Genomic DNA, 15,360 nt, shown 5'->3' on the forward strand with positions numbered 1-15,360 from the left:
ATTGGGGCGTTCGAGAGTGATGTGTCCTTGCCCTCTTCATTTTCAATTTTTATTTGTCTGATTTAAAGGATTATCTTCAAAACCTGACTGCTTGGCTTCCCCTTCTTGGTTTCGACCCGATCTAATACATGATGTATGATGATGACCTGGTCCTTTTGTACCAGACCCTGTACCTTGAAGGGATATATGAGGGAAAATCATTTGGAAATGAACATAACTAAGACAAAGATCATGATATGTACCAGCAAAAGGGTTGGGAGAAAATGTGTTTAGAAACTGGCAGTGGAGAGCTTACAATGGGTTGACCATTACATAATACCTGGGGTACACAATTTATAATAAAACCCATAAAGGTGTACACTTTGACACCTTAACCGATAAATCTGAGCCCTTAATTGCCCAGCTGAATAGGCTCAACTCCAAATATGGGAGATTCTCTCGTATGCTGATTATTAAATATTACAAGGGAATAATAACACCAGCCTTGATGTATCCCAGAGATTCTTTCTATCAAGGAGTATAAATGGCATACACTGTAGGCATCTATTTGGCACAGTGTGTTTGCTCTTAATAAGGGGTCCCTATAGCCATCATTAGATGTGAGTTGGGTTTATAATCCATGGAATCCCTGCTGGAGTGGAGAGCTCTGTCTTTTTATCGGAAGATACTGCTGCCCCAAAATGTTTTTTTTGGAACCGGAAGTGATCCCCAGGCGCTCTGGTAGATCTGAAAAAGTGGGGGTTGGGTGATTAGTAGGGGGTAGGTGGAGTAGGAGAGCGAGAGCTGTGATGTTCTGTTGGCAGCTTCAGTTCGGATTTCACTGTGCTCTGAGCTTGAGTGCAGTTATTGGATCCGTGAGAGTCCCCATGTGCTGTTGATATGGGTTATGTGTTGTTTGTCCGTTATTGCGGTATGGCAAAGTTCGTGTGGGTTGCTGTGCGGAGAAGTGGTTGTGCCTGTACCTGTGTGAGAAGTGTACGAGGAAAGTCGAGGTTTACTAGTTTGGGTTAGTATTTTATTTATTTTTTTGCCCATGCCTGGCCTCTTGGATTGATGATTGTGATTGTATTCTTGACCAGATAGTGAGTTAGGGAGAGACTTGAATGCATAATCCCCAAAAGTAGACAAACCAGTAGATACATGCATGTATCTGTGAATAGGTTGTCAGACCAGCTGGTTAGCGAAGCAGAGGTTTTTCCCAAAGCTATCTCTTCTAAATGTGTTGAAGCATTAACTCGTTTAACAGCAGTCTCTGGGATGACACAGGTGGCAAGTTCTGTCGGAATATTGTGGTCAAGTTGTCCAGAGGAAAGAAGGTATATGCATGGGTTTGGAAGATTTGCATCTGACATGGTACAAGCCTGCACTTGACATGTATGAATCCTGGCAGAGCTGACTTAAGCCTTGCTTCCTCCTGGGTTAATATATTTAGCAATATTGCATTGGACAAAACTAATATGCTTTATTACCGTAGTTAGAAACTGAAGGAATATGGCATGAAGTTCTTTGAAGTGAGGTGTTGTATCACCTGCAGTTCAATATTATAACCTGATCATATTATTGGTGGCTGGGTGTTTGATCTTCCAATGGTGGTCAAAATGAGGTCAAAAGTTTGATTACTAATAACCCTCCTTATGACAAAATACTATCTAATAGCGTGGACTCTCCTGATTTGTTCATCATTTTGCAGGTGTCTTCTCTGCAGGAAAGTGTTCTCTGCTGAACACACATATTCCACACATGCTCTGTAGGTAAACAGTGGTGTCAATAGTCGCACCTGAGACCTTGGACTTGGTCTGTGCATGACATAATTACTGGTGTTCATATGGTGGGTACATGTACACCTCTGCTGTGCACAATTAAACAATATAGCAGCTTAAATGTAGATTGGTCACATAAACCATACAAAGGCCCCTTCTAATGTCCCCCAATGAGAGATAAAATGAGATTCTCCTACCCAGTTTCTGCATGTGCACATTTGTCAGAAAGGGAGTGGTCTTATATCATACAGATGTTTGTTGTCAATAATGACCATATCCCTACTAACAGAGTACAGGGAATTGGGTGGTTAACCTGGAAATTCGACTACAGCAACAATGGGGTTTTATTTAAATGTATTGATTGGAAAACTCATTTGCATATCCAATGCTTTCTCACCTCTAAAGGCAGTGTCCTATCCAACTACAAAATGGATACTAGGAAAACCTCTAATTCAAATGCAACTATTCTGGTGTCAAGTAATAGCCAGTTCTGGTTTTAAGTTACCCATCCTACATCACACTCTTTGTCAAAGCATGCTGAGAACCTTTCCCTCCTCCTGTACTTGGAGGAAGCAGGATACTTCCACCCTTGCTTGGTAAAGCCTCAGGTTAGACTTTCTCACCTCAACAGCTGTGAGGAAGATTAGGTAAACCTGTAGCATTTAACTGTAGCGTGCTCTGTAGGGTGTGATTAGATAAGGGGGAAGGTAATTGTAGGGGGAAGGCAATTGTAGGCAGATTTGCTTGCTAAAGGAGGCAGGGTCTTAGACGAGCTAATGTTGGAAGTGTCCTCTGGCCTAGGGATAATCACCTCTATCATTTTGAATTCGAACCTGCATATTTTACTCTACCCCATACAAAGGGTACAGGTTGTCAAGGGACAAGTACCGCCCTCAAACCATTTATAATGTGTAACTAACACAAGAACTACCAACCAATCCCTTCCACGGGAAGGTTGTTGTTGTTATGCATAATAATGTATAGACAAGGCATTGCTATTTTCATTGTTTTATTTTCTTGTTTATATAGTCAAAACTAGCGACACATAAAAAGATGTGTACAAATACAAGATTCATTAGTTGAACAATTGTTAAAATCTGAAATATCAAAAAACACCACACCAATCAAAAACCATTGTCTCTCAACATTCATCTCCTAATATTTCATTCACATTCAAAAATCAAAAACAAAATCATTCATACCTGTGCAAAGCAACGCAGTTTCTATTGTGTGTTCTAAGGACAGAACAGACCAGTCTATACAATAGACCTTAAGGGCCTCATTACACGGATGGCGGTAAGGATTTAACGGTACCGGTGAAATACCGGTACCGGTAAATCCTTACCGCCTTACTACGAGGTCCCTTTGCGGGTTGTGGGATTTAACGGCTGCTTTTTGCAGGTGTTAAAAACCAACCCGCAAAGGGACCCATGGAGCTAATTACGGCACCGTAATTAGCGCCTTCCCCATTCCCATTGAGCCCTATGGGCCAAAAATGGGAATGGGGAAGGGCAATGGTGGAAGGGGGAATTACTACCCCGCCAACCTTGGAATGGGGCGGCAATTCCCCTTTCCGCCAAGGCGGTGCCGGTATTTTACCGGCATGAACCATGGCGCTAATAGCGCCATGGTTCTCCGTCATCCGTGTAATGAGGCCCTAAGACTCAAAAACATATTTTTAGTCTTGTAAAGTGCATCAATATGTGTTCTAAAAAGAGTATATACTAACACATTTATTTCAATATATACAGTTGCTCTAATATTTCTATGTAACCCAAGTAGAGTCCAACACCGATATGGAGTGGAACCTCTGGTGTTGTTACTCTACCCTACATTGCTGTCTCTGGGACCTACGTGCTCTGGGAATTGCTGAACGAGGGTAGACACTTCTCGAGGAAGAGACCCACATTGCATTCAAGCAAGAGGCATAGAAGTAATTAATCCAATGCTAGGATGTACCTACACATGGAGTGGGGTCTGTTCACTGGCTGTTGGAGCTGAAACTGATCAAAGTGTCCTTCCCTGGGATGGAGACACTTGATCCAAAGTACATGGAACACTAGGTGGAAGGACATTGGATGCTACCTGAACTGTGGTCCCTGTGTCAGAGACACCTAGGAGTCAAGAGTTGACACAGTGATTGCAGTGTATTCCTTATACTTCACACTGTGCAGAAACCCGAGAGGAGATCTTCAGCTCTGTGAGGTTCTGTTTAGAGGCTGTGTAATAGTGTGCCAGGTAGGGCATACAAGACATGGCAAGTATTATTGCTGAATGTAAGGTACTTATATCTACAAGGGATAATGTGGTTCAGGCAGGGAATGCGTGGGCAATAACTCAAACTACAGTAGATTATTTTGCAAAATCCTTTTGGATGTTCAGAGCCTCAAATCCTAGTTAGGGAAACCCTCCATTCAGCCTTTAATGGAAGGCCCTTTTCTCCCTTTCGGTGGTGCTTTTGGAAATGGGGACAGTTTAGTAGTAGTGATGGTGTTGCTTCTCTGTGATTGGGCCATGTGATGGGCATGTGGTTTCAAAGGGTGTGGGCCTAGTGTGACACGATAGCATGCTGCCATCCTCGATTTCTAAAAGGTCATTAACAGGTATGGGATTTCGTTTCCTCCTGCTTGAAACCTTGCTGCCTCTGCCTGCTTCAGTATGGGTACACACTGATACTATCAGTGTGTGAAGCATTGGACGCTGGTTGGTATATTAGCAATGCCTTCTCTGAGGGAAATGTACACCTCATTGATCCCTACGATGCTATTGAGGCTGGCAGAATATTAGCTCATCAGAAAGTTTGAAATGTTGCAGTATTGTTCTCTTAAGGGCGAGGCTTCATTTCCTACTCTGGGTCTTGTAGGATGATGGAGTAGCTCTCTGATAATGTCTGCCTTATCAGGAGGTGTCTTTTTAAGAGGTGATTAGATTCCCAATCTCCTTGTGGCAATCACTGGTGTGGGTAGGAGTGATGGTATTTGAGTACCCCTATGACTGCCCCCTTTGGATCTTGCATTTGAATTAAAGTAAAAGATCTTGAAATGTTTCTGTGGGTACCCCCGGGGTAATAATGGGCATCATTTTGGATGGCAGAAATGTGAGAACTTCTATGGCTGTCCCCTAGTTACCCATAGGTGCTTGTCATGGTGGTAAAGAAACAAGAGTTCCTGTGACTGCCTCATGCCTTAGTGAGGGGATCTAGTTGGGGCGGTCTGGGATCACCCACATAGCTCCAGAATTCACTAGCTCGGGTGGCCCTCGGGCTCCTTTGACATGGTTTCCAAGTTCATGCTGGAGTCTTTATCATAACCCGCAGAGCTTATTTATGCCCAGAGGTATTACTTGCGACACTGATGTTGCTCAGCATTTCACCTGAAGACTGAGCTTATTCATACTAAGCATTAACCTTTGTACCCCAGAGATGTTACACAGACATCCAACTATCATCTTCTCTGTGAGTGCCTCTTCTCTTATCAATCCTGTCTAGAAAACAAGTAAGACATCCTGTTCAAAGGTATCCCTGCAGATCACACAACTTAGAGACAACTTCAGACATTAAGATGCTTGCGTGTGACCCTTCCGGTTCTCTTCTACTGAAATGTCTGCTTAGACCATTGAGACAGGCCAACTCCATCTAATGCCGTCATTAAGAGAAAACCCTCAACATGTCAATACACATACTAGTTCTCGAATCCTATTCCGCCAACTAGCCTCCTTCCACCACTGGCCAAACACATAATAAAGCACCAAGAAGCCATTTGTTGCAATTGTCCCTCCTAGAGACTAAGGGCGAGAATGTGTGCACTTGGTGCCTTTAGCCAGGCACCCCCTGGCCTTAGCGTCAATCCTAATGACTGTTTAGGTCCCTGTTCCCTACCTTGGCCAATGGCACTGAAGTATTTATTTGTATTAAGTGAAGAAAGGCTTCTATGTGATTTGGTCGAATTTCCTTCCGTTGAATTAGTCGATTTTTACTGTTTTCTTGTTTGTTCTTTTATTCAATTTGGCAACAAATATATGCGGGGGAGACCTCCCGCAGCGATTCCCACCCGACTACCCCCTATATTTATTAACATGATTACCCACCCTCCACACATATATTTGTGGGCAAATTCGGGCAAAAAAAATTGAATTGGCACAATTCTACTGCGACCAAACCTCCCATTCCCGAAGAAAAAAGGGAAGCACCAATTTTTGATTTCTTGCCCACAGTACAATATTCAGTCTACCTGCATGCCATTAGCAGATATTCACCCTCAGTCTACCTGCATGCCATTAGCAGATATTCACCCTCAGTCTACCTGCATGCCATTAGCAGATATTCACCCTTAGTCTACCTGCATGCCATTAGCAGATATTCACCCTCAGTCTACCTGCATGCCATTAGCAGATATTCACCCTGTATAGCTGTTTGGTTTTCCTTTGCAGTTGTGGGTGATTAGTGTGTTTAGTAGCGTCAGTCATTTATATACACCATTGCTTGGGCATTCCCTTTATTTTGGTACTTACCGCGCTGCTATTATTTGAAATCTTCCGCTGCTGAGCCAAGTTTCCAAAGAGTATAGCCTGTCCCTGATCCAAGCTGCCAATAAAGAGGTGAAGGGTGTTCGACTCTTCACTCTTCACCTTCTACCTGTTTTGCCTTTGTGACTAAAACACCCCTCAGGAAATGTTTTGGTCCGAGCTTGGGTGTACAGAATAAAAAGCTTCTACATTCGCTTGACTTCTGGCCAATAGAGTTTGTTAAAATCTCCCTGTCACAGTTCGAGCCTCTCGCGCCCTCTTATTCACGCTTGCTCCTCAAGCATATGATAGGTTATAACATGCTTAATACCCAGGGGTTTTTAAGCGGAGAGCCGGGGATCGAACCTTTGTTGCTCCGTGTCATATTGCTTCCAAGGCGAGCACGTTACCCCTGAGCTATCCTCCCAAGATGGTCTTGCGCATGCTCAAGATAAAATGTCGACCCCCACTCCCATAGCGACCTACCACTATTCGATCTCATTGCAGGAGGATTTACCTCTGGACACTCCTCGGTGTCAGTGGGAATTGTGTTATTCTGTGCAAGTGGCTTTTAGAATTGTGCCGCAGGCTGGGCTTAATTGTGTTTATTGACACATGCATCGGCTGAATGTGTTGGTTGTGTTGTTCTTTGAGCCTCCGTGTTTCTTTACCTGGGAATACGAACGCTAAACCTAAAGAATAAGGGGGCTCGAGTCACCAAAAGATTTGGGAGCCTGATGCAATACACACAGTTTAAATAACGCCATGCGACAGGCTGTTTCAGCACAAAGGTCCCTTATTCACGAATGTGTGCTATATGCTGTGCTATGTTAACATTATTTATTAAGCCCAACATTCACCAAACGAGGCATCTTGGCGTTATTCGCAGGGACGCAGGAAAGAGCATATTAAAAGAGGGGAGTTTTCAACGCACATGTGTGAGGGTTTGCAGACTGCAAATGCTGCAAGGGAGAGCTCTGCTTGCATATGCCTTAAAGGAATGGGCCACATGCTGCTCTCTGCGATTAAGCCTGTTGGGGACTGGAGGGCAGGCTGGCAACCACAGGTCCACAATCCTCCGTCTACTTGGTTGCTGGGGGTGCATTAAGGCAATTGGCCCTTAAGATCTGTTTCCTAGAGAATGTTTTGAATGTGAACCTCTACGTTAGAGGAGGTAATATACAACTGTGCAGTAATGTCCCTGCTGTAAGTGAGTAATATAAAACTGTGCAGTAATGTCCCTGCTGTAAGTGAATAATATACAACTGTGCAGTGATGTCCCTGCTGTAAGTGAGTAATATAAAACTGTGCAGTAATGTCCCTGCTGTAAGTGAGTAATATACAACTGTGCAGTTATGTCCCTGCTGTAAGTGAGTAATATAAAACTGTGCAGTAATGTCCCTGCTGTAAGTGAATAATATACAACTGTGCAGTGATGTCCCTGCTGTAAGTGAGTAATATAAAACTGTGCAGTAATGTCTCTGCTGTAAGTGAATAATATACAACTGTGCAGTGATGTCCCTGCTGTAAGTGAGTAATATAAAACTGTGCAGTAATGTCCCTGCTGTAAGTAAGTAATATAAAACTGTGCAGTAATGTCCCTGCTGTAAGTGAACATTGCTGGTCGGAGCTCTGCATAATAGGCAGGTGGCTAGAATGATGTGTGGATTCCCACTCTATCCGGTCAGACCAGGAACACAAAGGTCATGATGTGGAGCACTTGCATGGCCCTTCTCTTTGGGAGTCAGCGATGGGTTCAGGAATGTGTTCGACAAATGCCTCGATCATGAACCCTCATAGGCACTTTGTGTTGGACAATAGGGTGTTATGATCCAAGGTGTGCATGCAGAAAGGGCCTCGTTACGAGCCTGTCAATAAATCGGTAGAAAATGTGCCGATTTGCCACCAAACTAGTTTACTGTTACCGCCACTAAATTCTGTGGGCTTAGCACACGATCACAAGTGGTGGTAGGGTGGTGTATTTAATGAGTGGATACGACTCCATGGGGAATTTGGCAGAATTACCACGAGGGGTAATTTTGGAGGTAAGATGGAATATTTATATCCTGTTTTTCGCAGGTGCCGAATTCTCCACTTAACCCCCTAGTTCGTAATTTGGCGGCAGGGTAAATATGGAAGTAATTCCACCACTGCCAAAAAAGCGGTAACTGAATGACCTCCACATTTTTATCATAGTACCACCATACTTGTAATGAGGCTCAAATTCCGGTGTTACTTGCTCCAGATTCAAAATGCAACTGTTTTAGAAACAAAGTGAGCAATATCTGCTCACGCAAATTGAACATCCTGTTTTGGATCTGCCCATCATTTTGCTGCAGCAGTAGATCATGTGGTTCTTTTGATGTGTTCTTTGTTTCCTTTCCCAGCTTCAGGTTGCTATACTATGCAATACAATATCCTGAACTTCCCAGCTGGTGTAGTACCTGTGAGCACAGTAACGGAGGAGGATGAAAGACAGATGAAGAACTACACAGAGCGCCAGAATGATATGTGGGACAGGGCCATGAGAAAGGTTAGTGCCTAGTTGCAAGCCTAACTTTAGTTTATTCATAAGACCAATATATTTCTTTGTGATGAAGGTGATGGGTCAGTTTGAGTTTGTCTGCATTTTTTACATTTTGATTCTTGGAGATGATGCTGACATTGTGTTTTATTTATTACATTATTAGTACAGAAATGTGTGCTTCCTACTTTTTTTCTTGCGTTTGCTTGGAAATATATAGCTGGCTCGGTCTCTCAGTGCACAAATGCATCCACTACAGGGCACTGTGTTTGACCTCATGGTCACAGGTTCGAATCCCAGCAGGTCCACTCAGCCCTTCATCCTTCAGAGGTTGATAAAATGAGTACTATGAAGTTGGATAACAATAAACATGTGCTATCTGTCAATAGTGGCAAGATGCCCCTATGGATGAGAACATGCGCTCTACAAATACACCTGTTATGTTGTATAGGTGCCAGTACTATAACCATAGAAATTCACTCTATTATCTAAATGTATTCCACATGACGGTGATTTACAACATACTTAACCACCAACTGTCTGCAAGGTAATGTGTTAAGTGCTGCTATCGAGCATCTTTGTGTCTTCTCTTCTTAACTAAGTGCTCTAAGTTTGCAGCAGCATTCGAAGTAGCTGAGGACAAGAGTTGGAAACATGGTTTCTAGGGAGCGAACCGTAATGTAGGGTGGGTTTTCCTTATAGTCAACTGATTCAACCCTGCCTCCATAGCAGTGGTTGAGATGAACTTGTGATTCTTCGGTTCACTGTCAGAGGACCCAAAGATTTCAGGCCTTGGGGAACTGTGAGAGGAGGCCAGGAGGAGGAATGTAAATGGTAGGTTGGGGATGGATGAGTTGGGAACTAGTAGGCGAATTACTTGCATCTTGCAGGAGCTAAGATTCAAACAATGGGGAAAGCCATTGCTGGATGGTGGAAAAAAGTTGGATAGCCGTTCAGAGTGATGATGAGCTGGACCACTGGTATTATGGTCTAATGGACACATTTCTTTGAAAGGAAATTATTTCCACCATTAGATATGTTCAATGATTCATGGGTTTCATTAACACTCATAGTTAATGTTCATTCCCAGCCTTAAAACATCACGGGTCCAAATATAGTTACCCCAATATGCATATTTATGACATGTTTGGGGCATTAGTTAAGCAATATCACCTGAGGAAGGTCCTGTTAGAAGTTAGTTACCTGAGCGAAGCGAGGGCTTTAACGGATCCCCAGGGGCATTACCTGACAAGTAATGGCCCCCCTCCGAGGGTCAAATGACATTAGTACCCAGGAACATTGTACCGGGGTACTAATTGCAATTTTTCTCGAGTCGAGAAAAGACGCTGCAACCGTTTCTCGACTCAATAAAAAAAAGCAAAAAAATTGCCGCTGGGAATCGGGAAACTGGACTACGCATATATAGTCCCTCCTCCCTTTCCATTGCAGCCATTCAGTTGAATGGAAAAAAGGTAACAAAACAAATAGCCACCATGGAACAGGGAGAAGGGACTACGTGTAGTCCCTTCATGGCGGGCAGCCACCGAAGGAACCCCAGAGCTGCGGCAGTGAAGCAGAGGCTTCTGGGCCTTCTCAGCAAGGTAAGGCCGGGCGCAGGCCAATGAGCTTGCTTGTAACAATATCATTGACCCTCACTGGGAACTAATGATGTTTATTGAATGACTTCAGGGATGGATATCCCTCACAACCTGGGGCAGGAGACCTACCATGGTGTTTACCAGTATGTCTCTTCCCTTTCAGCTCTCAGCTCACACTCCGCTCCACTCATTCTTGTTCCCACCTCATAACATTCTCAGATTCAAGAGCTAACATTCCATCTTTAGCTGGGCACAGCATGTAGCATCACCTTCTAATATGACAACACACTATGTAACACACCTCCTTTGCTTTGTGCTGCATGAACAAAGAAAGGAACCATAGGAGGGGAAAGAGAGAGGGGAAAAGGGCAATGAAAGCAGAAGGATGAAGACTGTACAGTAAGACATGCAGATAATATTTGCAAAGGGGCGGAGCATCCCCATGTGGGTGATCCTTAACATGTTCTCTAGTCGACTCTCATCACCCGCCACTTATTCAAAACATCACCTCCCTCCAGATGCAATTTCTCTAAACTATTTTGGGACCAGAAAACTTGGAATCACATTTCTTGTTTATCCTGGGGAGTTTAATTTTAACTCGATCACAAGCAACATCGCTACACTTACACCCATACCTTACATCATACCTCAATTTAGAAACCGCACCACATCCTCTAATACTGTCCACAACGCTCTGTGTATCGGTAACAATAATTTTAGAACGATTCAACCAACCAGGAGACAATGATGTGTTGGGATTGCAACCTCTCATAATCGCAAATAGAGAGACACCAGTGGTGGGATAAAGAGTTACCCTGTACTGAAATACTCTGCTGAGCAAATCTTTCTGGCAATCTGCATTGCTCAAGACAAATTACTGACAAATAACTGAATAGCATTCATGACTGTATGGTTGAATCCTTCCGCACATTCATTGCTCTGAGGGTGGTACATAGATCTTCTCTTGTGGTCCACCCCCTTCTCCTTGATCCATGCCTGAAACTCTCTTCAAACAAACTATGTCCCATTATCGCTGACCAAACCCCATGGAAACATCATTCTCCAAAGCATGTTTTCAAGAAATGTGATCAGATTCTTAGAAGTAACCTCCTTGATGACACCCACTGTGGGCCATTTTTACAGGGGTCAATCAATGCCACTACATAACTATCTCTGGTGCCAGAAGCATTCAGGGGGCCAAGCAAATCTATTGCCATCCTATTCCAAGGCAACTTAGACACTTGCAGAACATCCATGGGAGGAACCCTGGTCTCCAAATCTTTGTCTATATTGCGACACTGCTCACACTCCTTGGAATGCATCTCAATGAAGTCGTCCTTATCCAAAATGATGCCACCTCGATCTTATCCTTTGGTTGGGGCATTTCTGCAATGGCCCTGACAGTACCGAGCTTGGGTTGCACACCCTCACCCCAGTAATTAACTGTAGATTTCCCAAACCTACATTTCTCTAGGGTTCATACAAGTCCAGCATCACCCAATCTGTTCAAAACATTCCTCAACCTAGTATCATGTTCTTCTCTGTCACAACCCCACACAAATATATCGTCCTGATAAAAAGTTACCCCACTCACACCATCAAGAATATTTTGCATCACCTTCTGGATAATGCTGGCCAGAGAAACTAGTCCAAAAGGCACTCTGACATTCCTGCATGTGTGGTAAATGTGAGGGTGTCATAAGAATCTGGATGCATGTGAATTTGATGGTATGCCAACCTCTGGTCAAAAAGTGAATACGTTTGAGTCTGCAAAATCTGTGATCATCTCACCAATTTTGGGGCGAGGATACCTCTCTGTGACAACATTCTTGTTGACCTACCTAATATCAGTGCATAGCCTGATGCATCCATTGGTTTTCCTAACTACCACAATGGGACTGACCCATTCTGAAGCATCAGTGTGCTCTATTACCCCTTCTCTTACAATCCTGTCTAGCTGTAGCTCAACTTATTTCCTGAAAGACATAGGTACATATCTGAGTTTTGCCATGGTGTGAGCAGCTGCTCTCTTAAGTTTGGTCTTATGGTTAAAACCTTTCAGACAGCCCACACTTAGCTTAAAGACACTCAGAGCCCATTTTACCACATCATGTTCTTGTAGTTCCCCAACCGTTTAAACTTCAATGCCTTCCCCTGTATACATTTGTTCTGGGGAATTGGGACCTAGTTAAATGCCCAATGCTGCCTGACAACTCCACAACAGGTTCCCTCCTACATCAGTTACAAACACTCCAGGGGCTGTGTTTTTCTCTTTAAACCTCAATTTGGCTAGCAGTTCTCCTATGATCACAATCTCACGTATGTGTGCGTTTTGACCCTGGTGTCCTTCAACATGCAACACAAAACTCATTCTCCCAGCATGTCTTACTTATCAATGTATAATCAGCCCAGCTGTTAATTAGCATCTCAATTCCAATACCTTTGACTTCAATCATCGACCTGGGCTTCTTGATTTTTACTTCAAATGTGGCATTCACCACTTGTACAACTTCCAATCTTTCATACAAGTCAACTTCACTATCATCAGCAGTATTTTCACTCACACTACCTGAGCGAAATCCTGCTAATTTGAAGCATTTTTCCAAGTGCCCTTTCCTGCCACACAGACTACATTCTATAAAGAGTGCAGTGCACTCCTCATCAATGTCCAAGTGTTTGGTGCTGCCACACCAGTAACAGTGTCTCACTTGCCAATTGAATTGATGATTGACATTTCCTTCACTGCGGGGAAGAGCACTCCCTTTTCTTTTCACTTTCCACTCAGTTGGCTCCCGCAATCTCTTTACCCTCTTAGCTGGATCCTTACACATCTCTTTAATACATGATTCAATGTGCTCAACCTGCTTTGCAATCTCTATCGCCCTCTCAAGATTAGGGTCTTTCACCCTCCATAGTTCCTCTTGTACCTTGTCATTGGCACACTCTCAGAGATGTCACAAAGTCTTCGATGCTTCCCCTTTTTTCTGTATCGTCGTGGCAAAGAGATGGCATGCTAGAATCCTATTCTCCTTCACTTCAAAGTGTTTCTCAAGCTTTACTATGCTGGCATGAAAAATAGCAAAGGTTCTGGAAGTCTCTTTAGCACTTCCTGACGCCTATGTGTCAAGCAATGGTAAAGGGGAGTGTCTTTCTGCTCCACCGAGTAAATTGGGCCATATAAAACAACAAAACAATGTAAGGAAATCTTCTACGTGCTCACCTGCTTATGGTAGGAATGAAGCAGGGGCTCAGGATATTCCCCATCTCCTATTACAGGATGATCAGGTAGACCCTCCTTTACTTTTCCCCTGCCAGGCAAACTAGCTGCTATTGTGCCTCTTGAAATGTTACTGCAGAGCTTCTCAAAGGTGCCCCTCTTGAGCACTTCCTTCAACGTCCCCTTGGAGAACTATGGATCTGTGCTTGTTTCTCTTGCTCTACCACTTTATGCATGTAATGATAAATCAAAACGCTCCGAATGTGCAAATCTCATCTTGCCATGCAGCCATGAGCATGTCATAATATGCTGCCACCTTCAATCGCCCTAGATCTCCTGACTGCACTACCGGCGAATGCAGTGCTCCCCGTTTCCAGCGGGACACGGTATGATGCCCCACGTCACGAAAATTGGATACCAACAATGTTGGTTCCCTGTGTTGCCTGGAAAACGGCAAGAGCAGCATCACTAGTGGATGTGCGTACCCTGACAACACTTGGAAATTTAGGGTCAAAGTAGCTTTTTCCTCAGGGCTCCCGCTTGTTCAGTATCCATAGCGGTGATCCTGTCTCAGTATCCTGAGTGGCCCTTCTCACTCCTGCACTAGTGTGTGCACCCTGGCTATGCCAAACAATTGAGGTACAGCAGCGCTTCCTCCGCCTTGGTGCTCCTGCCGGCACAGTATCCGCAGTGGCCCTTCTCACTGCTGCACCCTCAGTGCTCCTACCAGTGAACGGGGCCTGGAGGAACCCTTTGCAGAACAAGACTATCAAGAGGCCCCAACAGCAGGTACGTCTCCATTCTGCCTTCCTTCAGCACAGTCAGCAAAGAAGGCAGCTCGTCACTAATGAAATAATGACACATTCTCCATGTAAGATTAATGCTTCCATTTTATTATAATCAAGTATCGTAGCAACCGACTGCAGTAGGTTTCTTACCACTCAGCTCCAACTCACCTCAACTCTTTTCAGATCTCTCCCACATAACATTTTCATGTTCAAGAACGAACATTCCATCTGGAGCTGGGCTCAGCATGTAGCATCACCTTCCAGTAGGACAGCATGCTATATAACAGCCAACAGTTATTTTTCTATTTCTATTTCTATAGCTACCTGGAATCTATGTAGTGAAGGTCTGCCCCCAGGTAGAGAGTCAGCAGAGAAGACGAAACAGAAAGTTGTGCCTGTTAAACTGTCAATTTTGAAGGTCCATTCAATGTAGGCACACACTTTAACAGTGATTTTATTAAAAATGGGGCGCCATTTCAGAGAGCTGGCAGACCCATGGATTAAAAGTGGGCGGGGCTTAAAGCCTGTTTTATACTTTCTTGCCGGGGAGAGGGGTGGGAGGCCGTGGTGCGCCTGGGAAACCAGCTGACACAGAAGGCCAGTCAGTAAGGAGAAGGCTAAAAGATAGCAGCAGGGACGTGTCAGTGTTGGTAGTTCGGGTTAGGTCAAAAGAGGAGAAGATGGAGCAAGTGAGCAGATAGAGAAAGGACAGAAGATCTCTTAAGGTTGCCTATCTGTCTTCCCTTGTCAACTCCCTTCTCATTTTAGAGGAGGGTTTGGGTGTGCTGGAGACTACAACTTAGTCCTTCAAATCATTGCCTAACAGTACCCTTCCTGGTACTTCTTACTGAACAATGACAGGTATTTTTACAGTCATCTCATTACACTTAATGATAGCTCGCAGTACTTGGCACATTTGGACTCAGCCTTCTGCTATATTGGTAAGCCTTTTGGGAGCCTTAGCAACTTC

General features: G+C 43.9%; 1 protein-coding gene across 1 annotated transcript in view; it reads left to right on the forward strand.

The window, feature by feature from the left end:
* LOC138548282 (vitamin D3 hydroxylase-associated protein-like) overlaps window positions 1-15,360 on the forward strand; it is a 746,809-nt gene that overhangs the window by 701,724 nt on the left and 29,725 nt on the right. The window contains exon 14 of the mRNA XM_069642265.1: window positions 8,651-8,796. Coding sequence (XP_069498366.1) covers window positions 8,651-8,796 — 146 coding nt within the window. The remainder of the gene's footprint in view (window positions 1-8,650; window positions 8,797-15,360) is intronic.

This window comes from Ambystoma mexicanum, chromosome 1q, assembly GCF_040938575.1.
Source record: "Ambystoma mexicanum isolate Mex_15411 chromosome 1q, UKY_AmexF1_1, whole genome shotgun sequence".
Taxonomy (NCBI): domain Eukaryota; kingdom Metazoa; phylum Chordata; class Amphibia; order Caudata; family Ambystomatidae; genus Ambystoma; species Ambystoma mexicanum.